The sequence below is a fragment of the Penicillium vulpinum genome (genome assembly GCF_028829585.1).
Source record: "Penicillium vulpinum strain IBT 29486 chromosome Unknown utg000001l_segment0_segment0, whole genome shotgun sequence".
Lineage (NCBI taxonomy): Eukaryota > Fungi > Ascomycota > Eurotiomycetes > Eurotiales > Aspergillaceae > Penicillium > Penicillium vulpinum.
The window spans coordinates 5,426,469-5,441,276 of NW_026643241.1; the positions used below are offsets into that span (position 1 = coordinate 5,426,469).

General features: G+C 50.4%; 5 protein-coding genes across 5 annotated transcripts; 3 read left to right on the forward strand and 2 right to left on the reverse strand.

The window, feature by feature from the left end:
• Positions 1-439: 439 nt before the first annotated feature.
• N7479_001947 (short chain dehydrogenase/reductase family) lies at positions 440-1,400 on the reverse strand (the record flags this gene model as incomplete). Its single annotated transcript, XM_057249644.1, has 4 exons — positions 440-659; positions 721-1,024; positions 1,086-1,320; positions 1,371-1,400. The coding sequence occupies 4 exons, from the start codon at positions 1,398-1,400 to the stop codon at positions 440-442; spliced, it is 789 nt and encodes a 262-aa protein (XP_057114076.1).
• Positions 1,401-1,722: 322 nt separating this feature from the next.
• On the forward strand, positions 1,723-2,691 carry N7479_001948 (deubiquitinase OTU2; the record flags this gene model as incomplete). Its single annotated transcript, XM_057249645.1, has 1 exon — positions 1,723-2,691. The coding sequence occupies one exon, from the start codon at positions 1,723-1,725 to the stop codon at positions 2,689-2,691; it is 969 nt and encodes a 322-aa protein (XP_057114077.1).
• Positions 2,692-2,815: 124 nt separating this feature from the next.
• N7479_001949 (putative thiol methyltransferase) lies at positions 2,816-3,833 on the reverse strand (the record flags this gene model as incomplete). The annotated part of the gene is made up of 2 exons (XM_057249646.1): positions 2,816-3,175; positions 3,348-3,833. 2 exons carry the CDS (start codon positions 3,831-3,833, stop codon positions 2,816-2,818), a joined length of 846 nt encoding a protein of 281 aa, XP_057114078.1.
• A 1,106-nt stretch (positions 3,834-4,939) lies between these two features.
• N7479_001950 (MFS transporter) lies at positions 4,940-6,738 on the forward strand (the record flags this gene model as incomplete). The annotated part of the gene is made up of 3 exons (XM_057249647.1): positions 4,940-5,303; positions 5,364-6,373; positions 6,439-6,738. 3 exons carry the CDS (start codon positions 4,940-4,942, stop codon positions 6,736-6,738), a joined length of 1,674 nt encoding a protein of 557 aa, XP_057114079.1.
• A 3,596-nt stretch (positions 6,739-10,334) lies between these two features.
• Positions 10,335-14,730, forward strand: N7479_001951 (PE repeat family protein; the record flags this gene model as incomplete). Its single annotated transcript, XM_057249648.1, has 6 exons — positions 10,335-10,487; positions 10,621-10,726; positions 10,816-11,238; positions 11,287-11,406; positions 11,456-11,575; positions 11,651-14,730. The coding sequence occupies 6 exons, from the start codon at positions 10,335-10,337 to the stop codon at positions 14,728-14,730; spliced, it is 4,002 nt and encodes a 1,333-aa protein (XP_057114080.1).
• Between the last annotated feature and the right edge of the window lie 78 nt (positions 14,731-14,808).

Here is a 14,808-nt window from a genome sequence, read left to right on the forward strand (position 1 = left end):
TATGATAGTGATAGAGAAATTGATACAAGAAAATGTTATGAACCTGGCAGAGAGGTGGAAAGGGAATGACGGCATTCAGTGATGATGTCGCCGCTCCACTTATGTTGCCGCTCCAAAGCTGATAAGCCTTTAGATAACAAACCTTACAAATGGATTTGAAGGAGACCCGGGAGGCCCCCGGAGATGCGATCTATAAGATACAGGAAAAAGCAAATATAAATACCGCAAATCTTTGCTAGAAGTGGTCTGATTATGACTTAAAAATAAGTCTGCTTGCAGTTCGGACAAATGGTAACCAGCCGCTTATTGGAATGTTACGGATTCTGTCCTAGTATAGGCTGGAAGTCCCATCTAAGAAAGAAATATCAATATCAATAATACTTGTGTTGACACAGCTATGTACAGAATATACCCAAAGCAGCATCGTTCATAAAATCGCTCACAGCTTGGCGGAAATGGCGCTTCCGCCGTCAACCGTGATAGTTGCGCCATTCACGAACGCACCAGCACGGCTACTCAGGAACAAACAAGCCCCGGCAACATCCTGCGGGGTTCCAATGCGGCCGAGAGGCACACCGGCCCTGATAGTTTCACCGAATGACTCCAAGGTAGCGGCCATCATCTTACTTTCGAAAGGACCACACGCCAAGGTATTAGAGCTGCAAAACAAATTAGTCCCCCATACATCAAAGAGAGGCGAAGCACAGCAGATATACTTACGTAACATTTCGCTTGCCCAGATGGTTGGCGAGCACCCGGCTCAAGTGATGCAAACCGGCCTTGCTGGAACTGTATGCGAATGTTTCGAGCGAGGGAACACGAAGTCCATCAATGCTGCCAATATTGATGATGCGAGCAGGATCTTCCGGTGTAGCCGCCTTCTCCAGGAGTGGTGTGACAAGCTGGGTCAAATCGAAGACCCGGTGGAGATTGAGGGTGAGAACTCGTGTGAAGGCCTCGGATGGGTATTCGTCGTAGGGAGCGCCCCAGTTCGAGCCGGAGTTGTTGACGAGGACGTGGAGCTCTAGAAGCAAAAGATATGTCATTAGAAATTATATAACTGTCCATTGGATGTGGTGCCTTACTGCCTTCGCGCTTGCCTAGCTCCTCAGCCAGCTTCTTCACATCCTCAAGCTTATAGAAATTGGCCGGAATGGCGTGGGCTTTGCCTTTGCCCAGGGCGTTAAGCTCCTGGACAGCTTTCTCGCATGCTTTTGCATCACGGGATGAGATGTAGACAGTGGCACCATTTGTTACATAGCCTTCCGAGATCATGCGCCCGATGCCCTTGGCTCCGCCAGTGACCAGCACCACTTTGCCCTGCGGGCGTGTTAGAATGGTTGTAAAGGTAGAGTACGAAGCAATCTAACCTTGACGTTGAAAAGACTTGCGGAATCCATTGTAAAATTGTGAATTAAACTCGATATACCAAAAATTTCAAAGGAAAGAAGCTCCTTTTGTTACATCTGTCCCTCGTAGCTCTCCCCGTTACACCTGGGCTACATACCCGAAGCCGTGATTACTTGTTACCCAGCCGAGGCACACGGATGTGGAATATCTTTATACCGAGTGATATGCGCTAGTCCCCTTTGGGGCTCAGCTTAGGGCTGCATCGTCAGGGTTTCGCGGGGTCTCTGGTCGAGGTGCTTAGGCTGTTTCCGTTCAAAGCATATACCCCCATCACAATAGACTTGATTTTTGTTTTCATTTCGTTATTTCACGATGGAGGAACTCCTGTCAAAACACCGCAAAGAACAAAAAGATCTCCAAGGGCGGATCACGCAAAAGAAAAAGTCCTCCACTAAGAAAACTCGCAAAGGAGTCAACGATGAATGTGAGCGATTGCAGCGCGATCTGTCCGAGAAACAGCAAGCCGAGATTGCACAGTTAAATGGAGATTCAGTTGAAGAGCTCGGAGACCTCAGTCTGGAAGATGATCAACCAGCAGATGACAAAGACTCTCAACAAGACAACCCCACCGAGGAGCCAAAAGAAGCAGAACCAACAGCCGAATCCACCCCAGAGTCTTCCCCTGCATCCCACGCAAAAAAGCCAAATCGCCAAAAGGCCCGTCTCGCGCGGCGCGCAGCTGAACAAGCCGCCCAGTCAGCCGCCGCCGCAGAAGAGGCCGCAACACAAACAAATTATAGAGGCGATGAACAGGAGGTTATGGATGCTGCATTCAAGAAGCTGGGTCTGAAGGAAGTAGAAGTGACACCGGATGGGCACTGCCTTTATTCAGCTGTAGCCAAACAACTCGACGAGTCCGGACTCGGCTTGCGGCCGGACCCAAGCCGAATCGTCCTTCAGCCAACGACACAGTCACGCATCGACACAGTCATCTCTCCACAGCACGATGGCTACCGAGCTGTTCGGGCTGTGACGGCTGATTTCATTATGGAACATAAAGAGGACTTTGAGGCGTTCATGGAAGAGCCTATAGAGGTATACACTCGGAAGATCAAATTGACTGCCGAGTGGGGAGGGCAGCTGGAACTGCAGGCGATTGCCCGAGCATACGGCGTGGAAATCAACATTGTACAGAAGGATGGGCGGATGGAGAAGATTGAGTCCGGTGAGAGTGACAGCTTCGATGAGGAGGAGAAGCGCAAACGCGTTATCTGGCTTGCTTACTACCGCCACACCTACGGACTCGGCGAACACTACAATGCACTTGTAAAGAAGGCCTAAGCTACTTATATCAACACAATCTCATTTCTGCCTCGGCCTTTTTCAGTTTGGGCCCGGCTATGCAATTGCAGATCTATTTTTGTCTCGGTTTTTTTGCTTTGTGCTTTTTGGCCTTTCGGCAGATCTAGTTACGACGACGCCAGATCGAGACTCGGTCGTGGATCATCCCGTTCTCGCCCTGGCCTACCTCGTGCGTGCGCTCTGGCGTCCAGTACGCCACTCTTTCCAGGCCGGCTGTGCTCGGTGCCCGTAGAGGTTGGTGCTTGACGACGCCCTTGGCGTCGTAGGGGACTTCCTCGCCGGGGTGGCTGAGGTGTGCCACGTACGCTTCCGATGGAGAGGCATATGGGGGTCCTGGAGCTTGAGGATTCTTGTGGCGAGGGAACTCGAGACAGATCAAGTTGCCTTTTGGCGAAGGGGACAGAAGCTGGGTTTGTCGGAGCGCCCACTTGGGTCGCATTGACGGCTCCAGAGCACAGAAGAACTGGATTATGATCAGCGTGAGAACAATGAATATAGCAACTTGACATATAGATGAAAGAAGATACAATATTCTTGTCATCAAACCACGTTGCTGTATTCCTTTCTGCATTGCGATGAATCCCACAATGTAGACACATCGAAGCAGCAACCCAAGGGAAAAAAGGAATTCATACCGTGTAATCATAAATAATATCAAATCCATTCAACGGGACACCGATTTTCTGCAACCAAGCATCATCGAAAAAGTCACCCTGGATCCAAGTAACCTTTCCCGCGCCAACAGTCTCATCACGGACGCGATACCAACTAGCATTATCTGCCTCCTCCTTCTTGCAAGCTTCAATCGCAGCCGCGCTATACTCGAGACCATAAGCATCGAAGCCGAAGCTCGCTAGCAAAAGGGCATCCACACCTCTCCCGCAGCCAGGAACGAGAGCCTTCCGCCTATACGACTTGCCCTGTGCGTCAGTCGCGACAGGCGCGCCAATTGTTGGGCGCTGCTTGACGAGCGTATCTTCTAGGGCAGGACTGGGGAATCCTCGGTCCCAGGGCAGATTGTCGCCCTTATCCCAGAGGGAAGCCCACCCATCAACGTATTTGTCCCCCTTGTATTGAGAGAGATGGGCCTGGATTTCCTTTGGGTTGATGTTGGTGGCCATTGAGACGGTTGTATTGGTCTAGATCGTTGATCTGGTTTCACCGGGATCAATTCTTGGGTGTCAAGAGGGATGCGGTTGAGTTCACCGCCACCTTGACGCCTTATTGATCTCGGTGATCCATTCCAGATCTACGAGGCTTATTAATCACACCTTGCAGCCCTGAGATCCACCTAGACCAAAGGCTGCATCATGAGGCGTACAATAGGGTGTTCCTAGATTTTGTTTTATAGTTACACTCTTTGCTATCAGTGACGACAGATCTGTCCTATGATCATGGAAAGTCCATTATCACCTACCACAACACCTGAATCTGTTCTACAGTGTAATCATGCCAAGTCCACCACCTAACCAATTTCATTCCCTTTTTTTTTCCTTCTTTTTTAGGTGGTGGGCTTGGCATGATCCCCGGTTTATAACTATAGGACTGGTGGTGTGTTTATAGAGACAGTTCGCTTCCTAAGGCAACATCCGGGGAGGCAACGCTAAAGAATAAGCGAAAGGCCAAGAGAACGTTGATTGCGACTATTAAATACATCACATCACAATGTTGCATATTATTTTGTGTTATGATCTAACATCTAGACTACCCGGAGTCTCTAACTTCTCTCGGGAAAGGTCCCCATCAGGTCTGCCGACGGAAGACCGGCACACTCATGCTGAACGATTACTGGCTCTATAAGCCGGCTTATATTTTAAATAGGATAGAAAGTGCATTAGCGTCAGTAGATCGGATAATAATCCGGTTATAAAGCCCTGGACACTGGAGCGCAAGATATGGTATTATCAGCTACATTCCCGAGGTCGGTCACTGTCGGTGCTTGTCGGGCATAAAATCTCCAAATGCATTGTTAATTTTTTTCCCCCTCTGATCACTTTAATTTTTCCTACAATACATTCAACGTTGTAAATACAACGCATCTAGGGAAATAGATCGACACTCTTTACAAGGAAGGTGGCTACCTGCAGAGCTTTCCCAGGGCTGTTTTCAAATCAATTCAGCTTGACTTTACTCTTGTAAACCCTTATGCGCCATATTTTTTTGGATTCAGGTTTATTTTTTATGAATTGGCAACTATCAACTTTTATCCCCATCACATATATCCAATATGCGTGAGAAATCTGAGACAGATGGCATCGTCGCATCCTCGGCTAGTGGAGAACATCCGACAATCATAGCGGAGACAAAATCAGAGAGTGACCATGATAATCACTCCCTATCAGGTGCCTCTAGTAATACTGCCAACGAAGAAAATGACCTAGAGAATCCCCCACCCCTAGAGCGCCAATTGACGGAGCTTGGTCCGCCTATCAATGTCCCCCGACTCCAGCGCAGAGGCTTGTTCGGCCAGTTAGCATTGGTGGCAGAGGTTGAAAACCCAAAGACATACACTCGCAGAATGAAATGGTTCATCACATTTGTCGTCGCTCTTGCCGGAGCCACAGCGCCAATGGGCAGCGCGATCTTTCTACGTGAGTCTCGAATCACAAATTTGGTATTCGTTTGATCATCTCTAATCAATCTTCTACCAGCTTCACTATTACAAGTAACCAAGGACTTGAATACGACAACTACCATCACTAATCTATCGATCGCGTTGTATATGCTGGCCATGTCAATATTCCCGTTGTGGTGGGCGTCATTCAGCGAGCGACTTGGGCGACGGACCGTCTATCTGGCGTCTTTTGCTCTATTTGTGGTCTTCAACTGTCTTTGCGCAGTCTCAAATTCTATCGGAATGCTGATTGTAATGCGAATGCTGAGTGGTGGCGCTGCTGCTTCTGTCCAGGCGGTTGGTGCTGGCACCATCGCCGATCTCTGGGAATCTAGGGAGCGAGGACGAGCCATGGGTATCTTTTATTTAGGTCCGCTGTGCGGGCCCTTGTTTGCACCCATTGTCGGAGGTCTCCTAGCTCAGCGCTGGGGATGGCGGAGCACGATGTGGTTCCTATCGGCATTTGGTGCTATTACTCTCATTTTTATTTTGTTCGCCCTTCCCGAGACCTTGGCCATGCAAAAGCCTGTGTTGTCTGAACTTGAGGACGAGGAAGATACAGCTATCAGCCGCCCGTTGAGTCGAGTCTCATCGCAGCAGGTTGTTCGATCCACTGCAAGGGTCCTCAAGACTTTGAAGATGGTCCTCATTGATCCGCTCAAAATCATTCTCTATCTGCGGTTCCTCCCCGTCGCTCTCACTGTGTACTATGCTAGTATCGCCTTTGGCTCCCTCTATGTCCTCAATATCAGTGTTGAGCATACCTTCTCAAAAGAGCCATACAACTTCTCCACCATCATCGTTGGTTTGCTGTACATTCCGAACTCACTGGGCTACATGGTGACCAGTATCTTTGGAGGCAAATGGATGGACAGCATCATGCAACGGGAGGCGAAGAAGGCAAATCGATACGACGAGAAAGGCAAACTGGTACTACGACCAGAAGATCGAATGCGTGAAAATGCATGGCTTGGCGCCTTCATGTACCCGGCAGCGCTGATCTGGTATGGGTGGGCGGCGGAGAAGGGAGTCTTTTGGCTTGTCCCAGTATGTTAACTCTTAATATAGTCCCCAGGATACATCTGTCTCAATTGCTAACTCCGATCTGATAGATGATTGCCAACTTCTTCTTTGGCATGGGCTCCATGCTCATTTTCAGTATGGTAACCACCATGCTTACAGAATTCATGCCGAAAAGATCCTCAGAAGGTGTGGCTCTCAACAACTTCATGCGAAACATCTTCTCCTGTATCGGTTCTGTCGTCACTGCTCCGATCATCGGTGGTATCGGGAATGGGTGGCTCTTCACCATCCTCGGCCTTGTCAGTCTCGCAAGCAGTTCCGTCATCTTCTTGATGAGAGTCAAGGGCCCTAAGTGGAGAAAGACTATGGATGCACACATGCGTGCATAAGTTGGGTTTGCTCCGCATTACTAGGTTGCATTTTATCTCTGGCATTGGTGCGTATTTCTATATTAATTTCCAGGGAGGTAAGGGCCTGACACACCATACAATTTGTGTCGGCACTCACCTGTCTCTGTTCTGCACATACGTCTCACGAAAACAAAATATCCATGTATGACTCTAGCTCTGTCTCGTCGTTTATTTCCAGCCGCTTTCGGGCCTTTTTATGTTTTACTCGTCTATTCTCAGCTGTCAGTTTCCTTTGGGATCCAGATCCGTCTAATTTTAATACTTAAAAGTGATACCCGTCATGAAGTGATATCTATGTCCCAACAACCTAAAATTTGCCCTCACCAAGCCGCAATGACGTCCAGAAGTATAATGTGTACAAGAGCAGTTGGGTGCGTATGCGGCCTCTGTCCTTAACGAGGTAGGACTTCAATATTCTGATTTATCTGACTCGAGATGATATGAGGCTACATGTGAGAGAACATTCTGATGACTTTATCATCTATTGGTCTGCACAATCAAGTAGCCTTTCCTAAGCCGATCCCACTGTTAGCCGCTCAATATCAAAAGCTCCAACTCCAAAATTCTACAATGTCCGTCCCGCCATCACGCCCAGGTTGACTCTTTTGGGACAGTCAAGCATATCCATCTATGCAACTCAATGTATCACTTATTCATATTAGACTAAAATTCCAAGAAAAACTATTCCCAAATTTTGCTCATATGCAACTTCCACTTATTCCGTACATAACGGCGGTATTAACCAATATCAATCAGCCGTAAAGCTTCCATCTTATGGGATCCCTTACCTTCAATCTCGACCAGTTCGCTTATCCTTGGAGTATTCAACCCGTGTCCAGGTAATTGCATATGCCAAGCTGCTACGTATAACGTCTCACGTATTTGTGTTATCGTGCATATTATCTAGGCCTAGCTACAACATACATTATACCAAGTGTTGGCTGGTCCACGATAGCATAATTTTATCCAGAAAACAGGTCATGCAATTGTCAGGGGCAATTGATTGCGTATGATTTTGCTCTAGGTTCACTTCAAACTCTACTCCATTCGGAGTATAGAAAAAGGATATAGATCTGAGTAAGACTGCACGTATTAATTCGCATGCATAAAAGCAAAGTAAGGCAGCCTATCAGAGCTTCATCACGCCACGTCTTTGACTCGCCAGCACTTCTATGTTGTAGCGAACATTCGATGCAGCTGTGAGGGGAAGAGGGGGATCACCGGCGGGACAACGGAGTGAAGGGCATGATGTGCTGGAGTTACCAGGGTCTGCAATGTACGTGCTTTTTTAAGCGATGTTCGCGAGTGCTTTTCCATTGCCAATCGAAGAAGCCCTCCGATCCCAGTATTTTTTTTCTCCTCTTTTTCTCACACAGATCACTCTCTAGCATATCCGATGCCGGCAACATCCCTACGAAGCTGTCCTTCAAACGACCTATCCACTCAACAGTTGCAATCCCAAATATGAGACAAGGAATGAGAGTTTATTAGCCTTGAGACCTCTCCTCTCCGATCGGCGTATTCCTTTTACAACAAAGCACATGAGTGACAAAAAACAGTTTGGCTAAAAAAAAAAGAGCTATATTAATGCCCATCCAAAAAGTCCGAGGGTACGGAGTAAATAATATACTCTGTATGAGTCCAACGTGCTCCGTATCACGGAGTCAAAACAAAGACACCCAGAACGCAAGAATCCTGGCCCAATTCTGAGAATAGAAACAGATCCACCAATCATATCTATACATGCAACGGGTTTGCCTCGAGGATGACCATTATTTGCTAACCACACGCAACACGGCATGGATGCTCGGCCCGCTGCATGGAGTTGGGTATATACTTTGTAGGTACCCCATCTGATGATTCGGCTGAGGACTTGTATCAGGAAGTACAACATATCGAGAATGACACGAAAGGTCAGCGCCGAGATGATCCGCTTGAGGAGAAAAAAAAAGCGGCATGGGCATGCATGCAGCCCTTTTTAGACCGTAGTGCTGGCTTTTGTACCTATCTATACCATTAGGCACATTAGGTCAGATTGAACACATATGCCATTTTGACAGAAGAGGACCCTGGTGACGAAGCTATTGTAAGACGACACATCGATCAGATAGCCGTGGGGGCTGTTAGTGTACTCCGTACTTGGGCGAAGTTAGATGCAGAAATTGGCGGACGTGTTGGTTCAGGAGTGGCTGGTATTGACGCGAATCACATAATGATCGGCTGTGCTCCGTGCTCTAGATGTAATTATGGGTGGAATTGAAATATGAGATTTTCTCGAATAGCAGAGACGAGAGAGCATTTCATGTGCAGGTCCCATGCACAATATCACCTGACTCCAAGGAACTCGCGTTCCGCCATTTTTATCTCTTTCATCTAGCCACTCTGTACATTTGCTGATGCAGTCCACAGTGTTTAACTGCATATTACATCACCATTTCAACCACTGGCTCCCTTACAGTTGAGTGTCACAGAATAAATGTTCTCAGATTGACTCTGAAGTGTCGGTGTCGGATTTCGAGAGTGGAGATTCAACTATCCACAACTCCATCAGCTCCATACAACTTTTCATCCCCAACCACCTCTATTTCGCCTATTGGATTCTATGATTAATCCAAAATGTGGCTAAATATCCAAATATTTGCCCCCCAAGCACTAGATCCCGTTTGAGGTTAATGTATCCTGGTCTCCCCACCGGTGTACGCCCGCATCCTATTTGCCGCCTTTACCGGGGGACGTTGGGCAGGAATGGGCCTGCATCGCCTTTGCATCTCGCCCATCAGTTTTCCTACTGAAACATCGCCTTCGTGGCTTTGTGTGCATCTGCGAAGTTCCCTTGGCCCAATTCATTTCTATTTTCATCTATGAGTCTGTGTGTAGTAGTATCCAGGCCCGAAAAACAAATCAAAAAAAAAATTACAAGTCAAGTCAATCCAATTCAATTCAATTCATTCGCTGGCAATCACCCCACTTCAACAGACCCAGTTACTCCATACTACTGCAGCAATGCCTTTCCTATCTTGACCGACATGTCCCCCAATCGCCAATCCCATCTCGCCATTTACTGCTTGGTACTGCAGCTATTCCTGCAGGTGGGGATCGTGCTGCTTTCACCCGGCCCTAACCAAGCATCGGACATCATGTCGGTCCTGGAGATGGAGACCCGAGGAACGACGTGGCCCAATGACAATGGACTCCATCGGGCAGTTCATTGGTGACGTTCAGGGCCCAAAAACCGTAATGCGGTTTGTTGTCGTCCCATCCGACCGCATAGAAGAAGACCAACTATTATACGCTGCCTCACCATGATTGTCCAATGCGACATCTGTGTCACCAGAGAAACCAAGCATCTTTTTTCTTTCCCTTTTAGTTCTCTAATACAGGAGGTACCCTGCCCAGTCTGACATTCCTCAATTCTCCAAATCTTGTATCTTTTGTTCCTCGTTTTCCCTTGCCTTCCGTGCATCGAGCCCGACAAGCCGGGTTGCCAATTTCCTATTGTTCCGATTCTCGTCACATCACGCGCCAGTCAGCCTCGCCCGGGCTTTCGATATATGATACGTCATTGACCAGGGATAATGGCTGGTAAGAAGAATAAGAATAAGAAGAACAATAAAAACAATAACAATCGCTCTCCCGTCGGTGCTGTATCACCCCCTGAATCTGAGAACAAAGATCTCGTCGACTCTGCCCCGTCCCCGGCGGCAGCCGCTGTTGAGGATGTCTTACAAGTATGCCGATGTCCCTCAGTACTCATATCAAACGGTTCAACGTCAATATTCGACCTATGATTTTGAGTCTAATTCTTTCCAATTTTACCCTGTCACCTATTCAACCACCGATCTGACCGAGGGCCAAAACCAGGACAACAAAGAGCCCACAACCGACGAACCGGAGAAGGACCCTGCCTCTGAAGATCCCCCTGCCGCTGAGCCAAGTGGCGATGACAGCCCGGCCGCTGAACCTACAGGTTAGTACTTGTCCTTACAGACGATGAGATTTATCGTCGAAGACCCCATGTTATACTTTTTGTACTTGATATTAACATAAAATGTTCAGATTCGGCAGAGGCTGTACCACCAGCCGAGTCTCAACCCGACGAGGCTGCCCCAGAAACTAAAGAAGAGAGCAAGGATGAGCCAGCACCAGATGCAGAGAAGCCCGACGAGGCTTCCAAGGAAGCAGCCGTAGAAGACGCGAAACCTGCGGAGGATGCGAAACCTGACGATGGTGCAGCGCCCGAAGGCGAAGCAAAGTCTGAAGAGGAAGCCAAGTCCGAAGACACACCAAAGCCCGAAGACGACCCAAAGCCTGACGATGAATCTAAACCCGAAGGCGGCGCCGCCCCCGATGATAGTGCGAAGCCTGCAGAGGACTCGAAGCCTGAAGAAGATGGGAAACCTGAAGATGGAAAGTCTGAAGGTGCAGAAGATGCCCCAGCAGGCGAAGACAAGAAAAAAGAAGACGATAAAGGCACTAATGGTTAGTGTCCAAAACTACACTAAATCTCGCGAAGCTCACCGTATTTAGATGAAGCTTTCCCGGAATGTGATCCAGATGTAGATCCTGAGACAGTAGCAGCCGAGAAAGAGGCTGGTGCAGAAGAGACAGGCGAAGACAAGAAAAAAGAAGACGAAAAAGACACTCCTGGTTAGTACCCAATCTTAACAGTAAATCTCACGAAGCTTACCGCATTTAGATGAAGCTTTCCCGGAATGTGATCCAGACGTAGATCCTGAGACATTAGCAGCCGAGAAAGAGGCTGGTGCAGAAGAGACAGGCGTAGACAAGAAAAAAGAAGACGAAAAAGGCACTCCTGGTTAGTATCCAAATTTACAGTAGATCTCACGAAGCTCACAGTATTTAGATGAAAGTTTCCCGGAATGTGATCCAGACGTGGATCCTGAGACAGTGGCAGCCGAGAAAGAGGCTGCTGCTAAAGCGGCCGCCGAAGACGCCCTAGAGAATGGGGAAGAAGCACCAAAGGCCGATGAAGCACCTGCAGAGCCAGCCGTTGAGGAGCCAAAGGCGGGGGAAAAGCCAGCAGCGGGCAAAGGTAAGAAAAAGAAGGGCAAAAAGGGCAAGGGCGGCAGGGCAGCCGAGCCAGAGCCAGGGCCAGAGCCCAAGCTAACGCCAGAGGCAGCGGCAGAGCCGGAGCCGGAGCCAGCACCAGCAGCAGAACCAGCGGCCGAAACAGCGCCGGAGCCTGAAGCCGAGCCTGAAAAGCCTGCTGATAATCCTCCTGAGTCACCAGCCTCGGAAGAACCAGCAGCGCCCGAGCCACCCGCGGAAGAGTCAAAACCAGAGGAAAATTCATCGGGCAAGGGTAAGAAAAAGAAAAAGAAGGCTAAGGCCACAAAGGCAGCCGCTGAAGCAGCCGCAGAAACAGCCGCCGAACCAGCGCCGGATGCCGAAGCATCACCCGAATCAGTAGAAGCACCAGCAGAAGCACCAGCAGAAGCACCAGCAGAAGCACCAGCAGAAGCACCAGCAGAGACACCAGCAGAGACACCAGCAGCAGCAGAAGAACCTGTCAAGGAACCAGAGCCAGAAGCTACGCCAGTCGAGGAAACACCTGCTGCCGAACCCGAAGCTGCTGTAGAAGACAAGGTAGAAACTGTAGAACCAGTTGTGGAAACTGCTAAAGAGACACCAGTCGAAGAAAGCACTTCAGTTGAGCCTGAGCCTGAGCCTGAGCCTGAAACAGTTACAGAGGCTCCAGCAGAGGCTGAAGTTCCTGCTGAGGCAGTAACCGAGGAACCTGCTGCCGAGAAAGCACCCGAAGAAGCGCCAGCAGAGAGCCCTAAAGAAGAGGCACCAGCTCCTGTTGAGGAGAGTGCTCCTGCTGAAGCTACTCCCGAGCCTGCCCCAGAACCTGCCGCTGAGCCTACTCCCGAACCCGCCGTCGAACCTGCTGCTGAACCTGCCGCTGAACCTGCCGCTGAACCTGCCGCTGAACCCGCTGCTGAGCCTGCCGTAGAGGCTCCTGCTGACCCCGAACCTGCTGCTGAACCTGCCGTGGAAGCTCCTGCTGACCCCGAACCTGCCGCTGAACCTGCCGCCGAGCCTGCTCCTGAACCCGCTGCTGAGCCTGCCGTAGAGGCTCCTGCTGACCCCGAGCCTGCTGCTGAGCCTGCTGCTGAGCCTGCTGCTGAGCCTGCTCCTGAGCCTGCTCCTGAGCCTGCTCCTGAACCCGCTGCTGAATCTGCCGCTGGACCTGCTGCTGAGCCTGCCGTAGAGGCTCCTGCTGACCCTGAGCCTGCTGCCGAACCTGCTCCTGAACCCGCTGCTGAACCTGCCGTGGAGGCTCTTGCTAACCCCGAGCCCGCTGCCGAACCCGCTGCCGAGCCTATTCCTGAGCCTGCTGCTGAGCCTGAACCCGCGGTTGAGGAGGCACCTGCTCCCGCCCCAGTAGAAGAGACACCAGTGGAAGAAGCGCCCACTGCCGAGACGCCTGCAGAACCCGTAGCAGAACCAGAAGCTGTGCCCGTTGAAGCACCAAAGGAAATTCCAGAGGAAGCACCTGCTGCCGAGCCAACGCCCGAAGAACCAGCTCCTGTCGAAGCTGCCCCAGCTGAGATCCCAGCACCTGACGAATCCCCCGCTGAACCGGTAGTTCCGGACGAGGCCCCAGTAGAGACACCAACACCGGAAGATGCATTGCCTGAGACACCGCCAGAGGAACCAACCCCCGAACCAGAGGCTGCCAGAGACCTCCCCGCCGAAGACCCACCAGCAGAACCAGAAGCTGCCCCCGAGATAGTCTCTATCCCCACTCTCGACGAAGTAGCACCCGACGAGCTTGAACCACCCTCAACAGACGCCCAGCCCGATGTGGTGATGGTTGACGTCGAGCCTCAGGACGAAAGCGCAGAAGCTGCAGCAGCCCGCCACAGACGCCGCAGAAAGCGCACATCACCGATTGATGGAGAACGTCGAATTGATGGGGAACGCCGGATGGATGGAGAACGCCGGATTGATGGAGAGCGTCGGCAATCCAAGACATCTTCCGAAGACCGTCGGGATCAACCCCAGCGCCAGAAGAGTGAGCGAGGCATCTTGACTAAACGCTGGACCGATTCACTGGAAGAGGCACGCCGTCAACACGATGAGAAAGTCCGGTTGCAACGAAAGCAGCGGGCTCTCACCGAGGAGCGAGAGCGTAGCGGCATCATTGCCCCCGACACATTGAAGCGCACCAAGAGTTCTTCCAAGGATAAGGAGAGAGAGAGAACGAGGGAACCAGAAATGGAGGCCGAAGTCATCGAATCTAGATCCAAACGCCGTACCTCCGAAAGTCCCCGAATTCAACCTCTCGAACGATCCCGCTCAACCAAGGCATCATCTAAACTGGTATCATCAACTATACCGACACCCCAGCCCCGTGCCTTCCTGCGATACATGACGGAAGGCATATCGGATACCAATGGGCCTTTGCTGCGTCTGAATGCCACCAAGGCTGCACCGCCTATCGAAACTCCACGCCGGTCATCAACAAGTCATAGCAGTGGCAGTGGCGGCGGCAGTCGTGGCAGCCGTGGAAGCCATCACGATCGGGCGGAGCCTGAAGAGCGACAGTCTAATAGTCGGTCTAGTGGATCACGGTCGCGGCGTGAAGAGGAGACTCCTCGCGGTGATCGCGCCGAGCGCACTGAGAGTAGAAGACTGCGACACTCGTCAACGGCCGATCATGGTCGATCTAGGGAGGAGAGGAAGGAAAGAGAAAAGGAGAGAGATCGGAGGGAGAGGGACAAGGAGCGCGAGCGCGAGCGTGAGAACGAGCGTGAGAGCGAGCGCACACGGGAAATAGAGGGAGACAAGGCAAGGGAGAGGGAGAAGAGGTCTGAGGGCTCCTCCCGGCGTTCCAGGGACTCAAGAGAGGTGCGCTCTCATCGTCGCCACAAGCGCGAGGAATCACCTCCTCGAGAAGAGTCGAAGCTGAAGGGTATCTGGAGATCGATTGCTGCCCATTGAGACTATAGAGATTTTTGATTTGCGTTCTTTGGATTTGTTTTTGTTCTCTTTCAACCTTGTCTATTACTTTTAACGGGG